Source organism: Salvia splendens, unplaced genomic scaffold (genome assembly GCF_004379255.2).
Source record: "Salvia splendens isolate huo1 unplaced genomic scaffold, SspV2 ctg1027, whole genome shotgun sequence".
In the NCBI taxonomy this organism is placed as follows: domain Eukaryota; kingdom Viridiplantae; phylum Streptophyta; class Magnoliopsida; order Lamiales; family Lamiaceae; genus Salvia; species Salvia splendens.
The window spans coordinates 5,693-27,254 of NW_024598567.1; the positions used below are offsets into that span (position 1 = coordinate 5,693).

At 42.1% G+C, this 21,562-nt stretch overlaps 1 protein-coding gene and 1 pseudogene across 1 annotated transcript; both read left to right on the top strand.

The window, feature by feature from the left end:
* Positions 1 to 226: 226 nt before the first annotated feature.
* On the top strand, positions 227 to 9,155 carry LOC121788378 (annotated as a pseudogene).
* An 11,481-nt stretch (positions 9,156 to 20,636) lies between these two features.
* LOC121788380 (cytochrome P450 71AU50-like) lies at positions 20,637 to 21,176 on the top strand. Its single transcript, XM_042187065.1, has one exon. It carries the CDS (start codon positions 20,637 to 20,639, stop codon positions 21,174 to 21,176), a length of 540 nt encoding a protein of 179 aa, XP_042042999.1.
* Positions 21,177 to 21,562: the final 386 nt, after the last annotated feature.

Sequence of the window (21,562 nt, forward strand, 5' to 3'; positions counted from 1 at the left end):
CGTGTAATTCCCCAAAAATGACCTCTATTCTGGGTCAAAGGGAGTGCAAATAACGGCTGGACGACTTAGGAGTGCAGATGACGCCCGGATGACTTAACTATTGACCTTGACAAACCTCTAATAAAATGCCCAAAGCAAGTAGTAATCCAACACTATCAATTTATTTCTTTAAATATACTATCACTCCATATTAATCTTTATACTATCAAGATCTTCACTTCCGAAAATGGAGTGCATTTGTTCACTTGCAGCATTAGCACTAGCATTATTTCTCCACTTCCTAAATAATCAATGGCCGAGGAAGAAGAAAACAATGTTACATCTGCTACCGGCGCCGAGGGGGCTTCCGGTGATAGGCCACATCCATTTATTAGGCAAAAATCCCCACCAAGATTTCCGCCGCCTTGCTCAACAACACGGCGAGATCATGCACATGCGCCTCGGCTCTCTCCGGCCGCTGCCAAGCTAGTGCTGAGGACACACGACGCCGTTTTGTCTGACAGGCCCCACTACCTCTCGACCGCGCGCCTCACGTATGGCCACAGGGACGTGGTTTGCGCTCCCTGCTGTTAGGATCGTCGACTGCAACATTAGTTTGATATTGTCCGCTTTGGGTCAAGCTCGCACGGATTTGTTTTTGGGTCACTCCCAAAAGGCCTCAAACTAATTGGGGTTGGACAGGAATTATATACACCTTCCAACTTCCCCCCTTCATCCGATGTGGGATGGGTTTGTAACCCAACAAACCTCCCCTCAAACCGAGACCACATCGGGAACGCAGTCGACACGAACATGGGTTGTTCCAGCCCTGGCCCCTGAGTCATCCTGGGCCCGACTCTAACTTTGAGTCCTTCAGGGCCTGACCCTAACCGGGGCTCATCCAGGCACAACCCATAGCCACCTGGGCTTTGATACCACTTGTTAGGATTGTCGACTGCAACATTAGTTTGATATTGTCCGCTTTGGGTCAAGCCCGCACGGATTTGTTTTTGGGTCACTCCCAAAAGGCCTCAAACTAATTGGGGTTGGACAGGAATTATATACACCTTCCAACTTCCCCCCTTCATCCGATGTGGGATGGGTTTGTAACCCAACACCTGCGGCCCGTACTGGCGCAACATGCGCAAGCTATGCACGCTCGAGCTGCAGCGAGCCAAGATCAAGGAGTTTCAGGCGATGAGGCGTGCCGAGCTGGAGGTGGCAGTGGAGGGGATCCGCCGGGCGGCCAAGGGGAGGGAGGTTGTGGATGTTAGTGCTATAGTGGGGGGATTGTTGGGGATATGAATTTTTGATGGTTTTTGTGTAAGTTTTATGTCTTACATAGAATCCTAAATAGAATTGGATTTTTAATATAATACATAAATTTGGTACAAGACACATTTTTCCCTAATTAGCTATCAATTAGCTATTAATATATATTTGAATGGGACGTTTCTTAGTATGTGATTAGTTAGCCATTTAATTGGCAAAATCAATTAGTAGTCGATCACCATAAATAGAATATTTGATTTCTATTAATAAGGAAATATACGTGTATATATATAACTATTTGATTAGCATTATGTAGGCAATCAAATGAGAATATATATATGGGTGTGACCACAAAGATTGATTCATATTATTGAGCAATTAGTCATTACCGATTTGACTATATATTTCATATGATTTGGATCAAATTAGTAAGTATATTAATGTAAAAGAATCGTCCATCTTATTATATAGCCACTTTGATGGAAATGGCTATAATTTTTTATAATTAGGGTTTTGTCCTCTCTCTGCCTATAAATACAAGTGTGGTGATCCCATCAAATCACACACATTACAGAGAACACATAAACGAGGGAAAGAGAGAGAAACAAATCCTTGGAGTTGCGCCACTACACCAAAGTGCGAGGAAGTTCTCTCCGTCTCCCCCAATCGCTTCCGCTATGGATCATAAAGTAAGTTTCTGATCCATTATGTTTATGGTTAATATGTGAAATACATGATGTTCAAAGATCTTTCTTTATTCATATTCAATTATGTATTCTTGAATATATTATGATAAATAATTTCCAACATTTTGGGGGGAAGTTTGTGGATAGGGATTTGGACGAGGAGTTGGGGTTTAAGGATGTTATTGATGAGACGACACGTATGGCTGCGCAGCCTAATGTCGGGGACTATTTCCCCGCGGTGGTGGCGCTTGATCTTCAGGGGCTCAACCGCCGCATGGAGAAGCTCAGTGCGACGTTTGATGGATTTCTCGACGCCATCATTGATGACCATGTCGCGAAAAAGGAGGAGTAGGAGAAGGAGAAGAAGAGCCGTGATTTTTTGATGTTATGATGGCAATTATGGATTCCGGTGGGGCCGGGTTTGACTTTGACCGTCGTCATGTTAAGGCTGTGCTTTTGGTAATAAGTACAATGTTGTTCTTTACATCAAATTAAAAAAAAATTCCACCTGTCACGTCAACTTTTATAATATTTGATTTGTAATTTATTTTGAAGGATATGTTGATTGGTGGGATTGATACAACAACAACAACTATTGATTGGATAATGTCGGAATTGATGAAGAATCCAACAGTGATGAAGAAGCTACAAAAAGAAATTGAGGAGGTTGTGGGTTTGGATCAAATGGTGAACAAATCACAACTTTCTAGTCTCAAGTAGCTTGAGTGTGTGGTGAAGGAGTCAATGAGGCTCCACCATGTGGCACCGCTACTATCACACGCCGCCCAAGAGGAGTGCGAGCTCATGGGTTACAACATACCTAGTAAAACACACGTATTTGTGAATGTATGGGCCTTTGGAAGAGATTCCAAAGTCTGGCCCGATGATACGAGGCTCCCGACCATGCCGCTCCCAACTATATCTCCGGCGGCAGAGCAGACCGCAGAGCAGCCGGCAGACCAGGAGCTGGACGTTGACGCGGCGCCGCCGAGGGCGAGGGTCCGGGAGGAAGAGAAGTCAGTGACGAAGAGGACCTTGAGGCCCCGAGACAAGCTCAAGGCCCCAAGCAAGTTCGCGAGCTAGAAGTAGTAGCCGTGAGATTAGAATTAGTCTTTTACAATTCTTTCCTTTTATGTTTTAATCCTTTTTGGACGTTATGTTAATTACCGTGGAGTCGGGCCGAGTTATAAGCCCCGTTCGGGTTTTCTTTGCGGTTCTTTCCCGAATGCATTAGGATACGTCGAACCGCCCTAGGGTCCTTAGTATAAAATAGGGTATTTCTTCAACCATTATTTTCATGAATGAAATATTTTCCCTAAAACCTATCTTGAGTTCCAAGAAACAAGCCAATTACCGTCTCTTGTTGCTAGGTGGAGGACGTCCACTAATCAACAATTTATTGTGATCTTCCCTTCGAGGTTGTCGAAAGGGCGATCGCTAGTCTCGCGAGAAGGAGGATACTAAGCGTTACGGAGTACGTCCGTAACAACTGGTGCTTTCATCCCGTAACTCATCATCAATCACAGCGGAGGAATTGAATGGCGTCGGATTTTCCCGTCGCCGAGACATCGGCAGCGGTGCATCTAGGACCGCCGCGTCCACGAGAGGCATACGAGATCGGGGGTCGGTCCCAATCCATGGACCCGATCACGCAGGGGTTCGCGCAATTGAATGCGCGATTTGATAAGATGGACCGTAGGGTCGAATGTTTGGAGCGTCGACCGTAGAACCACGTCGACAACCCCACATCCGTTTGGGACGACGCCGACCAGGAATGGGAGGAATATCGAGGGAATGGTCGGCCAGTACGTGAGGATCTTGACCGCCCGTACCGTCCGCAGGGTCGGGGTCGGGGATGACCGAATCGGGGCAGTCGTGGTGATCGTGGTGGGGGAGGCCGCTTTTCTCAGCGGCGTGATATTCCAGAATATAGAACGGGTCACCGTCGGGATAATTGGGACCCGCCCCAGAGGCACGACGATGGGGACGAGGATACGTACGAGGATCGCGGGGTCTCCTGCTGGGACCCACCTCAACGTCGAGAGCGTTTTCCCCCGCCAGGGGGCGGATTATTCTTCGGGGATGAAGATGGACGCTCCCCACTTTAACGGGGCAGATGCGCCTAATTGAATCTCCCGAGTACAATATTATTTCGATCACAAACGGATTCCAGAGACTGAGCGTTTGCATTATGTGGTGATGCTTTTTGACCCCCCCGCGTCAGAATGGATATTTAATTACAGAGAAACCAATGGGTTCGTTACGTGGCCAGAATTCCTGGACGACGTGAGACATCGCTTCGACCCACAAAGTTTTAGGAATTATACGGGTCTGATCGCCAAGCTGGTTCAGACGTCGACCGTCGCGGACTACCATGCAACGTTCGAACGGTATCTCAATCGGGTGACCGATTTGTCGGAATCAGCCTTGATTCCTATTTTCATCCAAGGGCTAAAGCAACCTTTGCAGGAGAAGATAGAGTTGCAAAACCCGGAGTCGTTGGCGGAGGCAATGGCACTGGCACTGCGTTTAGCCGCAACACAGGACGAGCGTCCACCCCAGCCGTCGCCATATCCGCGACGCCAATGGTCGGGGCGAGAGCAAAAGGCCACCTGGGGCCCTGTCTCGACCCCAGCCTCGGGACCACAGCTGCAGGAGCCGCAGGGTCGTGACACGGAGAAGGCACGGACATACCCAATCCGGGTGTCAAACGCGGAGAAATCGGAGCGAGCCCGTCGAGGGCTTTGTTACCATTGCCCCGAAAAATGGGTCGCGGGGCACGTCTGCAAGGTCAAGCTCCTTTGCTATATGGACGACGACGCGGACGAACCGCAGGAGGATACCCCGGGGGTTCAGGTGCCCGATGAGGAGCTCATTACCGCGGACTTATCGCACCTCCACGCCTTGGATGGCCGGGGAAGCTCGAAACCCTTCGTCGTACAAGGGACATTGGGCGATACAAACGTCCGAGTTTTGATCGACACAGGTGCGACGTTGGACTTCCTCCAGCCGTGAATCGCGGAGCTACTCCAGTTGGAGCTTACACCCATCAGACCGTTCCGAGTGTTAGTGGGTAACGGCGCATCCCTGCTCTGCACTCACATCTCGCGGGGCACGAAGCTGAGTCTGCAGGGAAATACATTTTTGGTCGATCTCCACATTCTCGCTCACCATGGACCGGATGTGATTTTGGGAATGCACTGGTTAGAGTCGCTGGGGAAGGTCTCGGCGGATTTTGTTCAAAAAACGCTGGAGTTCACGCACGGGGACCGGACAGTATTCTTGCAAGGCGTGATACCGGGACCGAAACAGATCTCCCTTCACTCGTTATACACATTGACGGCCCAGCCGAGGGACCACGAGTTTTATGAGATTGTGCCGATTGACAGCGCGTCCGACACCTTGGAAGGGGTCGGCAACGAGGGTTTCCCTCCTGATCTACCTCCCGGAATTTTGGAGGTTTTGACTACGCATCGCGCAGTGTTTGAGCAGCCCCGCGGGATGCCTCCACTGCGCCCATTCGATCATCGTATCCATCTTATGCCGGGTACACGACCAATTAATGTTAGACCATACAGATATCCCTACTTCCAGAAGACGGAAATCGAAAGGCAGGTTCGGGATATGTTGGAGCAGGGTATTATTCGTCACAGTCACAGCCCGTTCTCGTCCCCGGTATTGCTGATCCGTAAAAAGGATGGCACGTTTCGGTTTTGCATTGATTACCGGGCCCTCAATAGGGCAACCGTCCCAGACCATTTCCCCATTCCTACGGCAGAGGAACTTTTTGATGAGTTGGGCAGTGCCAAGTACTTTACAAAGTTAGACCTTCGATCAGGATATCACCAACTTCGGATGAGCGAGGACGATATCTTCAAGACCGCGTTTCGGACTCATGACGGCCATTTCGAGTTCCTCGTAATGCCTTTCGGGCTGACCAACGCCCCGTCCACCTTTCAGGCTGCGATGAATGCGATTTTCCGGCCGCTTCTCAGACAATGTGTTATTGTCTTCTTCGATGACATATTGATTTACAGTCCGACGCTTGAGCTGCATAGTCGGCATTTGGAGGCAGTTCTTGAGTTGCTCCACGAGAATAATTTTTTCGTCAAGCTGTCGAAGTGCTCATTTTGTAGTATGTCGGTGGAGTATTTGGGGCACATTATTGACGACGGTCACCTCAAAGCCGACCCGGCGAAAGTACAAGCAATGACGGCGTGGCCTACGCCGGGGACAGTGCGGCAACTGCGAGGCTTCTTAGGTTTGACGGGCTATTACCGCCGTTTCATCGCACACTACGCGATGATCGCAGCGCCCTTGACAGATTTACTTAAGAAGGAGGCGTTCCGATGGTCCGCTGAGGCCGAGACCGCGTTCGCAAATCTGAAACATGCAATGACATCAGCACCGGTCCTACAATTGCCGGATTTCACCGTCCCTTTTTGCGTAGAAACAGACGCTTGCGAGGTGGGAATTGGCGCGGTATTAATGCAGCAAGACCATCCCATTGCGTTTTTCAGTAAGAAGTTGGGACCTCGCAGACGAGTCGCATCGACATATCATAAGGAACTGTATGCTATTGTGGAGGCCGTGCAAAAGTGGCGACAATACTTATTGGGGCGCGAGTTCATTATTAGAACGGATCAGAAAAGCTTGAAGGAGTTGTTCCAACAAGTGGTTCAGACACCGGACCAACAGCTTTACGTCAGGAAGTTGATGGGATACAAGTTCGTGATTGAGTACAAGCGGGGTAGCTCGAACAAAGCGGCAGACGCTTTGTCCCGGCAACATGACGCGCCGGGACCGCTCTCTGCCGAGCTCGCCGACGACAGTGCCCCGGCCCCAGATTCAGCAGGGCCGTCCGAGACCCAGCTTCTTGTAGCCGTCTCTAGACCCATGCCCGATATAGTGCGTGTTCTGCAGGAAGAGACAGCAACGCTGCCCGACTTGGTGGAGCTGTCGGCCAAAGTCAGGGCAGGCGAGGCGCCCTCGCACTTGTCATGGGCCGAGGGCCTGATATACTTCCATCGCAGGGTGTTAGTGAGTGCGGAGTCAAAAGCAAAGCGTACGTTACTGCAAGAACATCACTGCTCGCCCATTGCAGGTCACCCGGGGCATGAAAGAACATTCCGTCTATTGGCGGCAGGTTTTTATTGGCCAAGGATGCGCAAGGATGTGGTGGCGTTTGTGAATGAATGTGTGGTGTGCCATTGCCCGTGCCGTCGCAGGTGTGGGAGGATGTGTCGATGGACTTCATCACTGGGCTGCCCCAATCCCGTGGGTATACGACCATTATGGTGGTGGTAGATAGGCTTTCAAAGTATGCTCACTTTGCTCCCCTTCCCACCAAGTTTGACGCCTCTCGAGTAGCGCAGCTATTTGTGAATACGGTGGTCCGGCACCACGGGTTCCCTAAGACCTTGGTGTCGGATCGAGATTCGGTATTCCTTAACGCAACATGGGAGGAAATGTTGCGTCTAAGTGGCACCAAACTTCATTTCTCGACTGCTTACCATCCGCAGTCGGACGGCCAGACGGAGGTCCGGAACCGGGGTTTGGAGCAGTATTTGCGAGCATTTGCTGCAGATAGACCATCGAGGTGGACGAATTTTTTACCTTGGGCGGAACTAGCGCTAAATTGCTTCCATCACGCCGCATTGGGCACGTCGCCTTATAAAGCCTTATATGGGCGTGAGCCGCCGGCCCTGGTGGCGTCCCCTCCTTCGGCAAAAACACCGCCTAATGTGGCGGAAATTATCAGGCAGCGGGGGGAGCTACTGGTCACTCTACGTCGAAACCTCTTGCGAGCCCAGCAGAGGATGGCGGAGGTGGCAAACCGACACCGCAGGCACGTGGAGTTTGACGTAGGCGATATAGTTTGGCTGAAGTTGCGACCGTATCGCCAACATTCGGTGGCAAAGCCTCTATCGGCGAAGTTAGCTCCAAGGTTCTACGGGCCCTTCGAAGTTTTGGAGAGGGTTGGCCCGGTGGCTTACAAATTGCGTCTCCCGGAAGGGAGTAGAATCCACAATGTGTTTCACGTGAGCCTGTTGCGCGAGTTTGTAGCGGGTGACGGAGATGTTGACGGCGTGAAATTGCCTCCGGATTTTGTAGGGGATCGGCCGGTGGTCCGACCCGTGACAGTGTTGGAGGAGCGGGTCAGCTGGCGCGATGGCCGACCGGAGAGACAAGGCTTGGTGCAGTGGGAAGATGATGCTTCCACGCCTACGTGGGAGCCAGTCGAGGAAATTGGTAGGCAGTTCCTGGAGGTTTGCCTTGCGGACAAGGAAAATTCTAACGGAGGGGGGGTTGATACGAGGCTCCCGACCATGCCGCTCCCAACTATATCTCCGGCGGCAGAGCAGACCGCAGAGCAGCCGGCAGACCAGGAGCTGGACGTTGACGCGGCGCCGCCGAGGGCGAGGGTCCGGGAGGAAGAGAAGTCAGTGACGAAGAGGACCTTGAGGCCCCGAGACAAGCTCAAGGCCCCAAGCAAGTTCGCGAGCTAGAAGTAGTAGCCGTGAGATTAGAATTAGTCTTTTACAATTCTTTCCTTTTATGTTTTAATCCTTTTTGGACGTTATGTTAATTACCGTGGAGTCGGGCCGAGTTATAAGCCCCGTTCGGGTTTTCTTTGCGGTTCTTTCCCGAATGCATTAGGATACGTCGAACCGCCCTAGGGTCCTTAGTATAAAATAGGGTATTTCTTCAACCATTATTTTCATGAATGAAATATTTTCCCTGAAACCTATCTTGAGTTCCAAGAAACAAGCCAATTACCGTCTCTTGTTGCTAGGTGGAGGACGTCCACTAATCAACAATTTATTGTGATCTTCCCTTCGAGGTTGTCGAAAGGGCGATCGCTAGTCTCGCGAGAAGGAGGATACTAAGCGTTACGGAGTACGTCCGTAACACCCGACCCCGAAACATTTTTCCCGAACGGTTTCTCGGGAGTAATGTGGACCTTCAAGGCAGAGATTTTCAGCTTCTGCCATTTGGTTCCGGTAGACGGAGTTGCCCGGGATTGCAATTAGGGTTGATGATAGTTCAATCTGTGGTGGCACAGTTGGTTCATTGCTTTGATTGGGAGCTTCCCGATGGAATGTTGTCTGATCAGTTAGACATCAGTTAGACATGTCTGAAAAATATGGCATGGTGATCACTAGGGCTAAGTATCTTATGGCAATTCCAACATACAGATTAAGTAAAATTATTTAATTTTTATTATATTACATTGTATCTTACTAGTATCCACAACCAAACATCACCTATATGTACTTTCCTATTTGCTTTGACCACGAGACCCCTGATGATGGATAAATCCAAAAAATTATTCATCAAAGTCAGAATCCAAACAACTGTATCTTTAATTCATGTGCTTATTTTTTTCTCTTAATATTTTATCCTTTTTTCATTAATTATTAGAATTTTTTTTTGCCATATGTCATATTTAAGTATTCCTTTCTTAATCATATTTATAGGGATGATTTATTTCATTTAGTTTCAATTATATGTATTTTATTTGAAGTACTTTAGTTCTTTTGCTAATCCTTTTAATTTTAATGATTGAACTTTTAGTACTGTTTTTAGTATTTAAAAAATAAAAAAGATGTTTCCTAAAAATATTTAAAAGGAAAAGAAGTAAATGGATCATGCGTTTGATGGACAAACTGGAGCATTTTATTCCCTACTTGAAAATTCAAATCTGTAGAAATTGCAATTTATAAATTGTACTCCTTCCGTCTCCGTCTCTGATAATTTGTCACTTATTTTCATTTTTGTCTGTCCCTAAAAATTTGTCACCTTATACTTTTACTATTTTTTATAGTGAATCTCATATTGCACTAACTCATTTTCACTCACATTTTATTATAAAATTAATGTATAAAAGTAGGACTCACATGCAGAGGCAGAGCCAGGATTTCAATTCAACTGGAGCAAAAATATACTTAAGAAGAAATTTTAAAAATTCAAGGTGGGGCATTTACAAAGGAAATCAAAAAATGCCCCTTGTCCTCTCCTACTAGATGCCCATGTCCACGTGCCATTAAGTTTTTTAATCCACTTTCTATTATACCTTTTGAAATTGTGCCGAATCAAACAATGGTGACAAATTATAAGGAAAGGTTGGAGTAACCGTTAATTATGAACGAATACGTCTAAGCTTCTAGAATATTTTCACTACGAAAAGTCTTTGTAGGTAGAAGTCAGCTATATAATCCAGTTATAGTGTTTTGTGATATTATATTGAACTCGCAACTGCAAGAATTAATTTGGATTTTCAAATCTATTTCGTGGAAATTAACAAGAAGCTACTCGGGGGTGGAATTGAAAGTGAAATATAATTTACTTCAATCTCCAGATAATATAATACTATTAAACTAGCTAAATGATGTATGCAACGAATCTGCAAGAGATGAAATTAAATTCTCAATATCTATTAGTTAACGATCCATTGTAAGGAAAATGCGCTTATTAATACATGCAATGGTCATTCTATCATGTGCATATGTAATTAATTTTTGCCGTCGATTTTTTGTACAGATAAAATAGTTGGTTTTCTAAAGATAAAATATTTTTTGTATTCTCTAATTCCTTATAATTGAGTTTAGCCGCCTTTCCTACGGAAAAAAAAAAGAATAATTGTTCACCTACGGTGGGACGGAGGGTGTATATAATTATACAAAATGATGCATATTTCGATTTAATGATGTCACAATATTTATCAGATTTTCATTGTTTAAATCTTGGGAAAATTTGATCTAATCTCTACCTCTTGCCAACCCATGACTTAGGCATTTCCTAAGAATTTTTAAAATCGTCGCCATGCATCAGCAAATGTGTTATCAGTTTTTGTTGAAAGGAAGTGATTGCATCTCTCAACTTTTTTATCTTTATAGGAGAGTTGTATTCCATTCAAAACTTCGACTTGAGCTCTTCAAACAATGCCACGTTTGTAGCCCGATATTGAATCATAACATTCTCTTGCTTTATCTCTAAGTAAAAAGGAGAATAAAGCTCACTTGTCTTGATCGTGTAGCATATGATGCGGTCTATTGTTGACCGTCAACTCATAAAACGTGTTCAAATGGTATTCGAGTCTTCAACATCTTGCCCTTAGAGAAGACTACCACGGTTCATGATAGGTCTTGTTTTAGGCCTTGGTTACTAGTCAGTGTAACGTACTTAATTGGATAATTTCTGCAAAAATAGTTGCTAAAGTGTGCAGGATACGGTACAAGTCAGGAGGAAATGGGTCAGAAGGAATTCGAGTGAAAAAATGCAGAAAATGTGCAAACTGGCCAGTATGAGTAGAAAAGAGCAAACTGGCAAGTATGGGCAGAAAAAGGTGCAAACTGGCCAGGTTGGATGCCATGGAGCTGGACACGAGAAGGAAAGACATGCTTGGAACAATCACTATCTAAAGAGGGGCAAAATTGTCATTTCGCATGAAGAGGCAGCCCTAGAAATTAGGGCAAGTCATCCTATAAATAGGAGTTGAACATAAAGAAAAAGAGGATCACTTTTTAGGATAATAGCTCCACTAGCTCTTAGTTCCACTCTCTAAATCCAGCAGCCTGACTTGAAGATTCCAGCCACCTGCCGGCGAGGAGCATCATGCCTGATTCATTCCATCCGCCGTAGTTCCAGAAGTTCTCCCAGTTTCAGTTTCCGATGAGCTAAACAATCCTTTACTTGCTTTGTTTTTAAGATTTCTTAGCTTAAGTACTTGTTTTGCTCGCATTTGACTTGGATTCTAGTAGCTACTTAAGTTGGAACATCTTTTGGGTGATAATCTTGAATGCAATGAAGTTTATTGTGGTTTTATTTTGTGTTTCAGCTTGTCTTGGGTTTAATCTGCCTAATTAGATAGATCTAGTAGTTTATGTGAATTTCTGTTGTTTTCAAGCTTGAATATGCCTAGTTAAGTTAGATCTAGTGTTTCTTCAAGTTTCTCTAAGTTTCAATCAGTCATTTCTTCTAAAAAATGCATGGAATTCGTTTATGTTTGTTTCTGTCACCCTGTCATGTTGACCAGTTTGCGTAAATCTCAGTTTTTCTTTGCTTTCGTTCTCGATTTCAAGTTAAATATTGCATCTACGAATTTTCAAGGTTGAGCATTCATCAATGGAGTTGTTTAGATCTTGTTAGTTTAGCTTGGTGAAGAAGATAATGTCACAATCAAAAATTTGGGACCACTTGTGTTGCTTTTGTTGCTTTTTGCTTTTGTACTTGCACTTTTTCAACTTTTCTGCACACCCAACAGACAGTCTGTCAGCATGTCCTTTGATTCCCTTTACCTTTTGTCTAGCCATTTTTAGTAAGTTTCATCTAGTAGCTTCTCACATGCACACTCGCACCCTAGTTTACATGCGCACTTTAATTTCTTTTAGCATGCAGCATTTAGAGCCCACCCTGACCTACAAGTCAGGAGGGGTATAGGTCTCATTTTCATCTACTGGTCAGTTTAGATATAGGTTCCATTTCATTTCACGCCTAGTTTTAATCTTAACCCCATAAAGTGTAGTAGCAAACCAACTCTTCCAAGATGTCTTCACAATTGCACACGCATACATCCATCTCTGTGGGATCGATCCTAACTCCACTATACTAGCCAGTAGAAGTGGGTTGAGGTTTTTTTTGTTGACAAGATGTTTTAGGCACAGACCCAACGACACGACTAGGTCTAGGTACCCTCCTGACCAGTTGGCACACACAAGAGTCGCCGCACTAAAACATTTCATATCTGTCAGTTCACTAGGCTGATGAAGTGAGGTGGTATGTACATTATCCGCTGCATATGAAAAGTCTACGAGATGATTGGTTCCTGAACCGGAGATATCACACAATACAATAGGAGTGGTTGACTTAATAAAACTTCTTTACTATAGGTAGCCAAAATCTATCTATATCGTAAAATTCGGTTTACTTTTGTAAGGTACCGACTAAGTGATAAGGCTCGTTTCATGCATTTGTTCTGTGGTGAAATTCTACATTTTTTCTGTAAACTAACGTGCAATCTTGAGGCAGGTATGAAGAGAATCCTCCACAAGTGAAAGTTTTGTGGAGAAAATGGGCGGAAAATTGATCAAGGAGAATGGAGCATTTACAATACGCTGCGAGTGGATCAAGCTAACTACGATGAAGAAACGGAGGGCACCCGAAAAAGATATGGAGCATATTCTAAAGATCCCAAGGCTAAGGGCACAACCAACCTTTCGGAAGGAAGATTTCCCTAGGGATCCGAGCCTTAGGCCTCCCTATAAATAGAGAAGGGAATGGAGAATGAGGCAGCTCCGGTCATCAGCTCTCTCCTAGAGTTGAATCGGGAAGCTCATCTACACTCCAGTTCTCCAGAATCCGTGCTTCACACTTGGTTGAGGGGTTTAATCGTTGATTGTGGTGGCGTTTCGAGTTGTTTTTAAAGCTGTGTAACAACGTCCCTAGTTGGGGCGAAGATACAATCTTTTAATTTCCGTTTGAAACAATTCTATTCGAAGATTATCTCTGTTTTCTTAACTGCTTATCTGCTGGATTCGAATTGAAGTTGTGATTTGAATGTTTTCTTTTAAATGCTGTGCAAGTTTATGAATCATTTTACTCATCTTGCCATGGATTTGAGTTGTGAATGTGTTTGAAAGCGATTAGATGTCTAAATTTCGTAGAAGTAGTGTTTGTTTGGATCTGAGTTGTGGATGTATGATTCTCGTTCTGATTGCGAAGAGTTTTACGTATAGAAGTCATTGGGAACGTTTAGATCTAGTTGGTTGAAATATGTTGAAGCCGATCTGAGTTTGTTTGAGCTAAATTTGAATTTGATCACGTAGATCTGGTAGCTTTTCTATTTCTGCATGATTATGGCTTAGCTCGTTTTCCACATAATTCCAGTTGATCCATTAGAGTAGATCTACAACTTGAATTAATTAAATCTTATTCATGTAGTTACCGGTCGCTCTCCAGTTTAGCAGTGTCCGAGATTTTATTTATGTTGCGTTTTTCATTGATCACTTGAGGAAGATGAAGTCGTTGTGAAGTTTTATTTTATCGTACGCTTGTAGGGAATCAGCCCCACTTACTTTTACCTTTTGTTTGGCTATTTTAGGAAAGTCTTGGCATGAGCTCATCAATTCAAACCAGTTGACCAATTAGCATTTGCAAATTTTAGTTAGGCCATGCCGATGGATCAGTTTAGTCATTTTAGTTCCCCAGTTTACTCAGTCAAGTAGGATAAGCTTAACCCACCTTGTATGCGTGGCAGTAGTCATTTCCAAATTGTCCACAACAAATATGAAACACATCGTCTCTGTGGGATTCGACCCTTACTTCCCTTTACTAATCTATAGTATTGTGGGTTAAGGTCTTGAAAGCCCCGAATTCTGTTTGTGCGCCCAGCGACACATTAAATGGTTTCATTAAGTCGACTTGATCAGTTAAATTTCTGCCACTTGATCCATTTACAAGCTAGCGTATACGAAGGCAAGGCATACCACCTGGATCGGTCAAGCATTTCCACTTGATTAGTTCGCGTAAATCAATTCACCATTCAGCGCGTGCGAATAGAAGATTTTGGACAATCTTTCACTAAGTCACCTACTATGATGACTTGTTACACTACTCAGTCAACAATGAAATAAACTTTGAATTTGATAAGGATCTTAATTGTTTAGATCCATTAAAATACCCAAGATTATGCCACAAGTGTAGATCTACCAATATCACACAAATTGAAACAAAGATAAGGTGGATCTAGCCATAAAAACTAGATCCAAAATAGTGAATTATGGAAGATAAGAAATGAAAGCATGTGTATAAGATGAAGGAAAAGAGTTACAATCATAGGACCTTGACCAAAAGGATGGAAACAACCCTAGGCAACTTTCATTAACTCTAATCACCCCTTGACTCCACTACCCAATGGCTATACTTCCATTGGTGCATACATCTACTTGAATCTATATAGGAAAGTGACAAGCAACCTTCAATAAAGAAATTGGATACACCTCAAAGAGGAAAAACTCACAAAGGAGATATCTTAATTCATCAATCAACGTACTAGAAAATGAGAGGATGTGATATTTATAGCTTTGGCCCAAATTCCAAGAAAAAGGCCCACAAAATCTAGTCCCTGCGTGCATCACTCGCTCGGGTGGAATTTCGTGGCCGAAAGCCACCCGTCGGGTGGAATTTGCTGTTTCAACCATGCTTTCGGGTAGCCACCCGCCCGGGTGGAATTTGCTGTTTCAACCGTGCCTTCGGGCAGCCACCCGCCCGGGTGGATTTGGTAGGTCAAAGTCACCCGACAGGGTGGAATATTCTGCGCTGCGCGACTTCTGTTAAACAACCATAACTCCCTCCTCCGGAATCCGATTGGGATGTGTAAGACACTCACTTGAAGTTCTCTCGAAGGTGAAGACAATGGTTGCAGTTTCAGAGCTTTTGGACGTCATCGCGATAGGCAGAATACTTATTGAAGCCAACTGCAGGTACAAACTTTGATGCACGGCTTCTATGATCGTATCAGAATTGTTTGCCTTTTAATATTAAAAGTTGTAAATCATATCATCAATGAATAAGTGAAGCACAATGTAATAATTAATAAATGAAGCTCAATGTAACAAAAATATTGATTCTCACTTATAGGTAAAAATGGATGAACAGATTTATATACAAGAAGTCTCGAAACATGCTTACCGTAAAATAACTCCAACATCGCATGCAAATGGCAAGACTAGGCAATAACGAGGAAGGCATGGCCATGCGGTGCTATTGACGCCGGTTCGTGTGTTGGTCAGGGGTTTCTGCGCTCGCTCCTTAGTCAATTCTGGACGAATAGCATGGGGAGGCCTGTTAGGTATGGTATACTGAAAAGCTTGTTTCGAACATGTTGCATGATCAGAATTGCTAGTATATAGTAAACTCTACAATCCATTTTTACCCAAGACGAGAAGAAGTAATTTATCGCATTGGGGTTTGCTTATGCATTTATAATGTGTTTCTCAAACATTTATATGTATAAGAAACAAACAATTCTAATTCTTCTGCATAATAAACTGGTTGTGAACGACAATCAAAGAAAGTGACGCAATTGGTTCTCTGTAGAAGAAAAATAGTATTCCTTACTTAATAAAATAAATGACACTGGTGTTGTATAACACTGAATGATTTAACAGATGAGATCAATCTTTCTTGGCTATTAATTGAAAAACGAGGTCTTAGTAATTGTTATTTCTTAATCATTGTTGACATAACATTGATCATACGATTTGATTACGAACTACTTTGCTTTATGTGTGTTTTAGGATGCAATTATGAGTTCAATGTGTGAATCCGTTATTAATAGTAAAGTAAGATAGAGAGTAAAGTAAGAAAGAGAAAGAGAAAGAGATAAAAAAAGTAAGAGAGATGATAGAGTAAGAAAGAGAAAGAGAGAATAAAGTAACAGAAATGATAAAGTAGGGGAGATGAGTGATTTGCCTATTGCCAAAAAAGGAAACGTCTCACTTAGGTTGGGACGTATCAAAAAGGAATACGTCTCACTTAGGCTGGGACGGAGGGAGTATGATTTATTTGTTTTTACAAGTGTTCCCGCTGTGCAAGAGGAACCAATGCAAAACCCCAACAAGGCCGAACTCGGGCAAGGGCCGTGCGGTGGCTGTAGATTTTCAGCCACAAATTTTGGTTGATTTCGCATGGCTTGTGTGCCTATCCGGAGTCGTGCCCGATATGTATTGTTCTTGCGGAGAGGTAATTCAAAGCTTCCTTCGATCACTTTTATGCTCCGACCCATATCCTACGATGAAGAACAATAACAAATGAGTCCAAAAATGCGAAAAATGAATGGATGCGAAAGGGAAAAGAGAAATCTTATTTGATTCTCATTACCTTAAACCACAAATTTAAGTCTCAATTCTATTTTTTAATTCACCACTTTTTTTTCTATAAATATTAATATTTAGTAATTTCTTTTTCAAAAAAATTATATTTTAAATATGAATGCACGAATTAATTTTTTAAAATTTTTTCCATAAAAAATCATAACTTATGTAGCAAATTAAAACTAGTTTTCTCCCCAAAATTTAGACTTCCTCTTCCACATCACTAATCTGTTACTTTTCTCCTCTCAATCATTCTTTGTAGGGGTGGGAAAAAATACCGACATACCGAAATACCAGACTTACCGTATCGAATAAATACCGAAAATACCGGTTTTTTGGTATACCGTAGTTTTCGGTACGGTATGATACCCTACCGAAAGTTTTCGGTACGACAACGGTATCAAATATCCTATACCGCGGTATACCATGGTATACCGAATCTTCGGTATATACTGTACATGCGGTATACCGCAATATACCAAATCTTCGGTATAATATATATAAATTTAAAATATTTAATATATTTCTGTGTTGCCGTTATTTTACTTTACTTTCATTTGGCACATAATATTAGTAGGTAGCTTATGATGGTTTCATCAAGTTTAAGTTTAATCATTTCATCCTCATAGTTAATTAGGTGGTATCGATATATGGATTCTACACTTTATATATTTATTTTGGTTTGGTTGTTTCATAGTATTTGCCATTGTGATTATGCTCCACCATTAATAAAGATTGTCAAATGCAGGATGACATCTTCAAAGATTTCTTGTGGGATTGTGAGTATAAAGACAACAAGGTTGAGAGAAATGAAGATAGTGTTGATCACTTGAAATGTTATTTTAAATATTTTGGGTATAGGTTTGGTTGTTTTGGATTAATGAATTTTTTTTTTTGACTTTTTTCAAATAGTTAAACACTTGGAAATGTTATTTTTTATATTTTGGATATAAAATTATAATAGATTTTTTTATAATAGTCGGTATAATGGTATTACGATATGTCGTACTGTATTTCGGTATACCATAATACGGTATAGTATATTGCAATAACGGTATGATAATGGTATTGAAAATTATCATACCGAATTTTCGGTATACCGGACTCCTGTATACTGAAAATTCGGTATTGTATCTGTATGGAATTTTGTCATATCACTACTTTCGGTACGGTATGCAGTATGACACTCTCGGTACGGTATACCGTACCGATCCGCCCCTAATTCTTTGTCATTACAGGGGTGTTCAGTCAACTCAATCTAAACAATCTAGATTATTAAAAAAGCAATTAGTAGTGTGTTAACATTAGTGGATCGAACAGAATAACCAATAAAGTATAAGTCGTTAGTGACACAATGTTTCAATGGAATAGTAAAATTATAGTACTTTTGTAATTAATAAAATAAAAATGAGGTTATTTTGATTGCCGAGTTTTAATTTGACATATCAATTTGAAAGTTTTTTTTATAAAAATTAGAAAAGATTAAAATTTATGTATATAAAATAATGAAAAAAATATAAAGTTTGTATATTCACATTCAAGTAACCCTTGATTTTACTAATCTATAGTTTGATATATCAATTTAAACGAAAAAGTTATAAAATTAAAATAAATGATAAAAAATTAATAATTACGATAATTAAGTGTGATGACCCACCTTAAGTTATGCAATGTGAGCATATTTAATAATTAGTTATTTTTTTTATAAAATTAAAATAAATGATAAAAGAACAATAATTACGCAATTAAGTGTGATAACCCACCCTAAGTTGCGCAATGTGAGCATATTCAATAATTAGTTGTTAAATCCCTACTTAAAAAGTCTACAATATTTTAGACTGCATTGCTAAAAGAATTGCAGGCTAATTAATATTACCATGCACGCATCGACCAAGTGCTTAATACTACTACATTTTTAGGCTAGGTTGGTATAATGGAATTGGACCCACGAAAGTGAGAGTGAAGCCTTCAATTCTAAATTCAATTTTGTTATTGAAAAATATTTAGATTTAGAATTTAATTACAATTACAATTCCTTCTAATTTAAAATTTTGAATTTTATATCAAAAAATAGATAATTGAAATTTCAAGTAATTATAAAATTGTATACTTCACACACTACACACATTACATGAACAACACACACACATACAAACACACAACACACATACACTTGCACACATACTATATACCCCCTCTGTCCGCGAATAGGAGTCTCGTTTTTCCATTTCGGTCCATCTGCAAATATGAGTCTTGATTCTTTTATACTATAAATGGTAATAGACCCCACATTCCACTAACTCACTCCATTCACATTTTATCTAAAAGTAATATATACAAGTGGGGTCCATTTATCACAAACTTTTGTTCACCCACTTTTCTTAACATTTCATAAAACATATGCCGAATAGTAATGGGACTCTTATTCGCAGACGGAGGGAGTAATTTCTTTAATATTGGTTTCATAACAATTACATTATTTTTATCGAACAAATGATTTGGAATTGGATTATAATTCAATTTGTTCAAATTCAATTCCATATAATTTCAATTCTGTGTACCATACAACAGACTTCTTAAAATACCTCACAGTCATAATATTAAATAACACAAATTCTCCACTTATTTATTAAAGAAGAAGATTTTTTTAATAAAGAGGAAACATTTTACTAATTAAGATGGAAGTTCTCATTACATTTGCTCTTTTTCTTTACTTTGGATATTCATAAATCTCGTATTACAAAAGATAGGATATACATGCAATTATCAGAATGTCAATAGTTGACAATATATTGACATTTTTTATATTATTTGTAATTGTTGACATCAAATGTGAAAATCTAATGATCCATATTTTAGTTTATAATTTGCAGGAAAGATGCAGGTTGCTGGAAAGATGGAAATCTAAAGATCCATATTTTTTTGCTATATGTGTTTTCTTATAGATAAGTTTAGGTTTTAGACACCATGTCAGTGTTGCTGATGCCCTATCTGTCACTTGGTTAGGTTAATATAGTCAATACTTTTACATTGTATACATGATCCGAACGTGTTAGAGGTCGTCCCTCTAACTGATACCGGAAGCAAATTTCGCTCGGTGGTTTAGGGGGTCCGGCGGCATTGCACTTGGAGGACGGAGATGTTTTGCGCGGGATTTCCCGTCGTGCATCTTTGGAAATTAGGGTTTACGAAAAACAACAGAATATTAAATCCGATACTTCTCATTATTTTTGTGAAAATAACGCCTGTTTATAATATATACAGATGGTTCGACCTCCTAATCATCTCGTGAAAGAACTAACAAAAACAACCTGAAACGAAGCTTTTAGATATGCTCAACTCAATATTCAATAATTAAGGAGGTCGCATCTGCCTACGCAACCGAGCAGACTTCCATTTCCGGCTTGTTCGGCACCGGTTCCTCCACTCCTCTGTCGGTGTTCGGTATAGCCTCACTCCCTCAATCTATCACCGGCTGCTCGCCTTCCATTGTGACCGCATCAAGACGCCTTCACATTAATTTTAAAGCCGTTAACTAGTGCGATCAATGGACCCAAACCCTACCATAAGAAATTAATGGACCCGTTCCATAATTCCCTAGATAGTATAATTAATGTCCTATAATAAAATAGAATTTGAAGATTCAAAACAAAAATGGCTTGGATTTGGATAGCAGTGATCACATTCCTCTTCCTCCTTCATCAACGGCGAAGCCTCCTCTCCCTCCCGGCCCGAAAGGCCTTCCGATAATCGGCCACATCCACTTACTATGCAAGAATCCTCACCATGATGTATACCATCTATCCCGCAAACATGACCCATCATGTACATCCGGCTGGGGTTCGCCCCAGCCATCGTCGTCTCCTCTCCTTCCGCCGCGAAGCTCTTTCTAAAAACCTACGACCACATCTTCGCGAACCGATCCCACCACGAGTTCTCCTACCTCGTCGCCTATGAGCAGCGGAACATTGTCTTCGGACGATACGGGCCGTATTGGCGCAACATGCGGAAGCTCTGCACAGTCCAGCTCCTCAGCGGCCTTAAGATCCGGCAGTTCGAGCCGATGAGGAAGGCGGAGGTTGGGAGCATGGTGGATTCGCTCAGAGAGGCTGCTGCGTCGGTTGATCTGAGCGCAATGATCATGTCTGTCAACGGTGGCATGACCTGCCTGATGGTGTTGGGGAGGAAGTTTGAGGAGAGGGATTTGGATGATAGAGGGTTTAAGGGGCTGATGTCGGAGGCGATGGCGGGGCCGTTCAATCTCGGCGACTATTACCCGTACCTGAGGTGGATGGATCCTCAGGGGTCGGCGCGGCGATTTAAGAAGATTGGCGTGATTTTCGACTGGTTTGTTGAAAGTTGATTCAATTAATTCTGTAAATATTGGATAAGTCGGGGGTTGGTTATTATTATTAGATTATGACACTATCAGTTATGTGGCAGTTCCTATTTAATAGGAAAGTAGTTATTTGGTAGTTATTTCGGTAGCATTATAAAAGGTGTGGTTGTATACTTAGTTTATATAGATCTTACTCAATTAATAAAACAATATTTCTAGCCTACAACAATTTCTTTACTCTGATATGCTTTTACCACAATAAGTGGTATCAGAGCATAATTTCAGGTTTGATCCCCATCCAAACACAAAGTAACAAAAATGGCAGGAAATGGAACAACATCTATTTCTCAGTCCCAGATTCCAAATTTCAGGGGAGAAAAATATCATCTATGGAGTCTTAAAATGAAGAC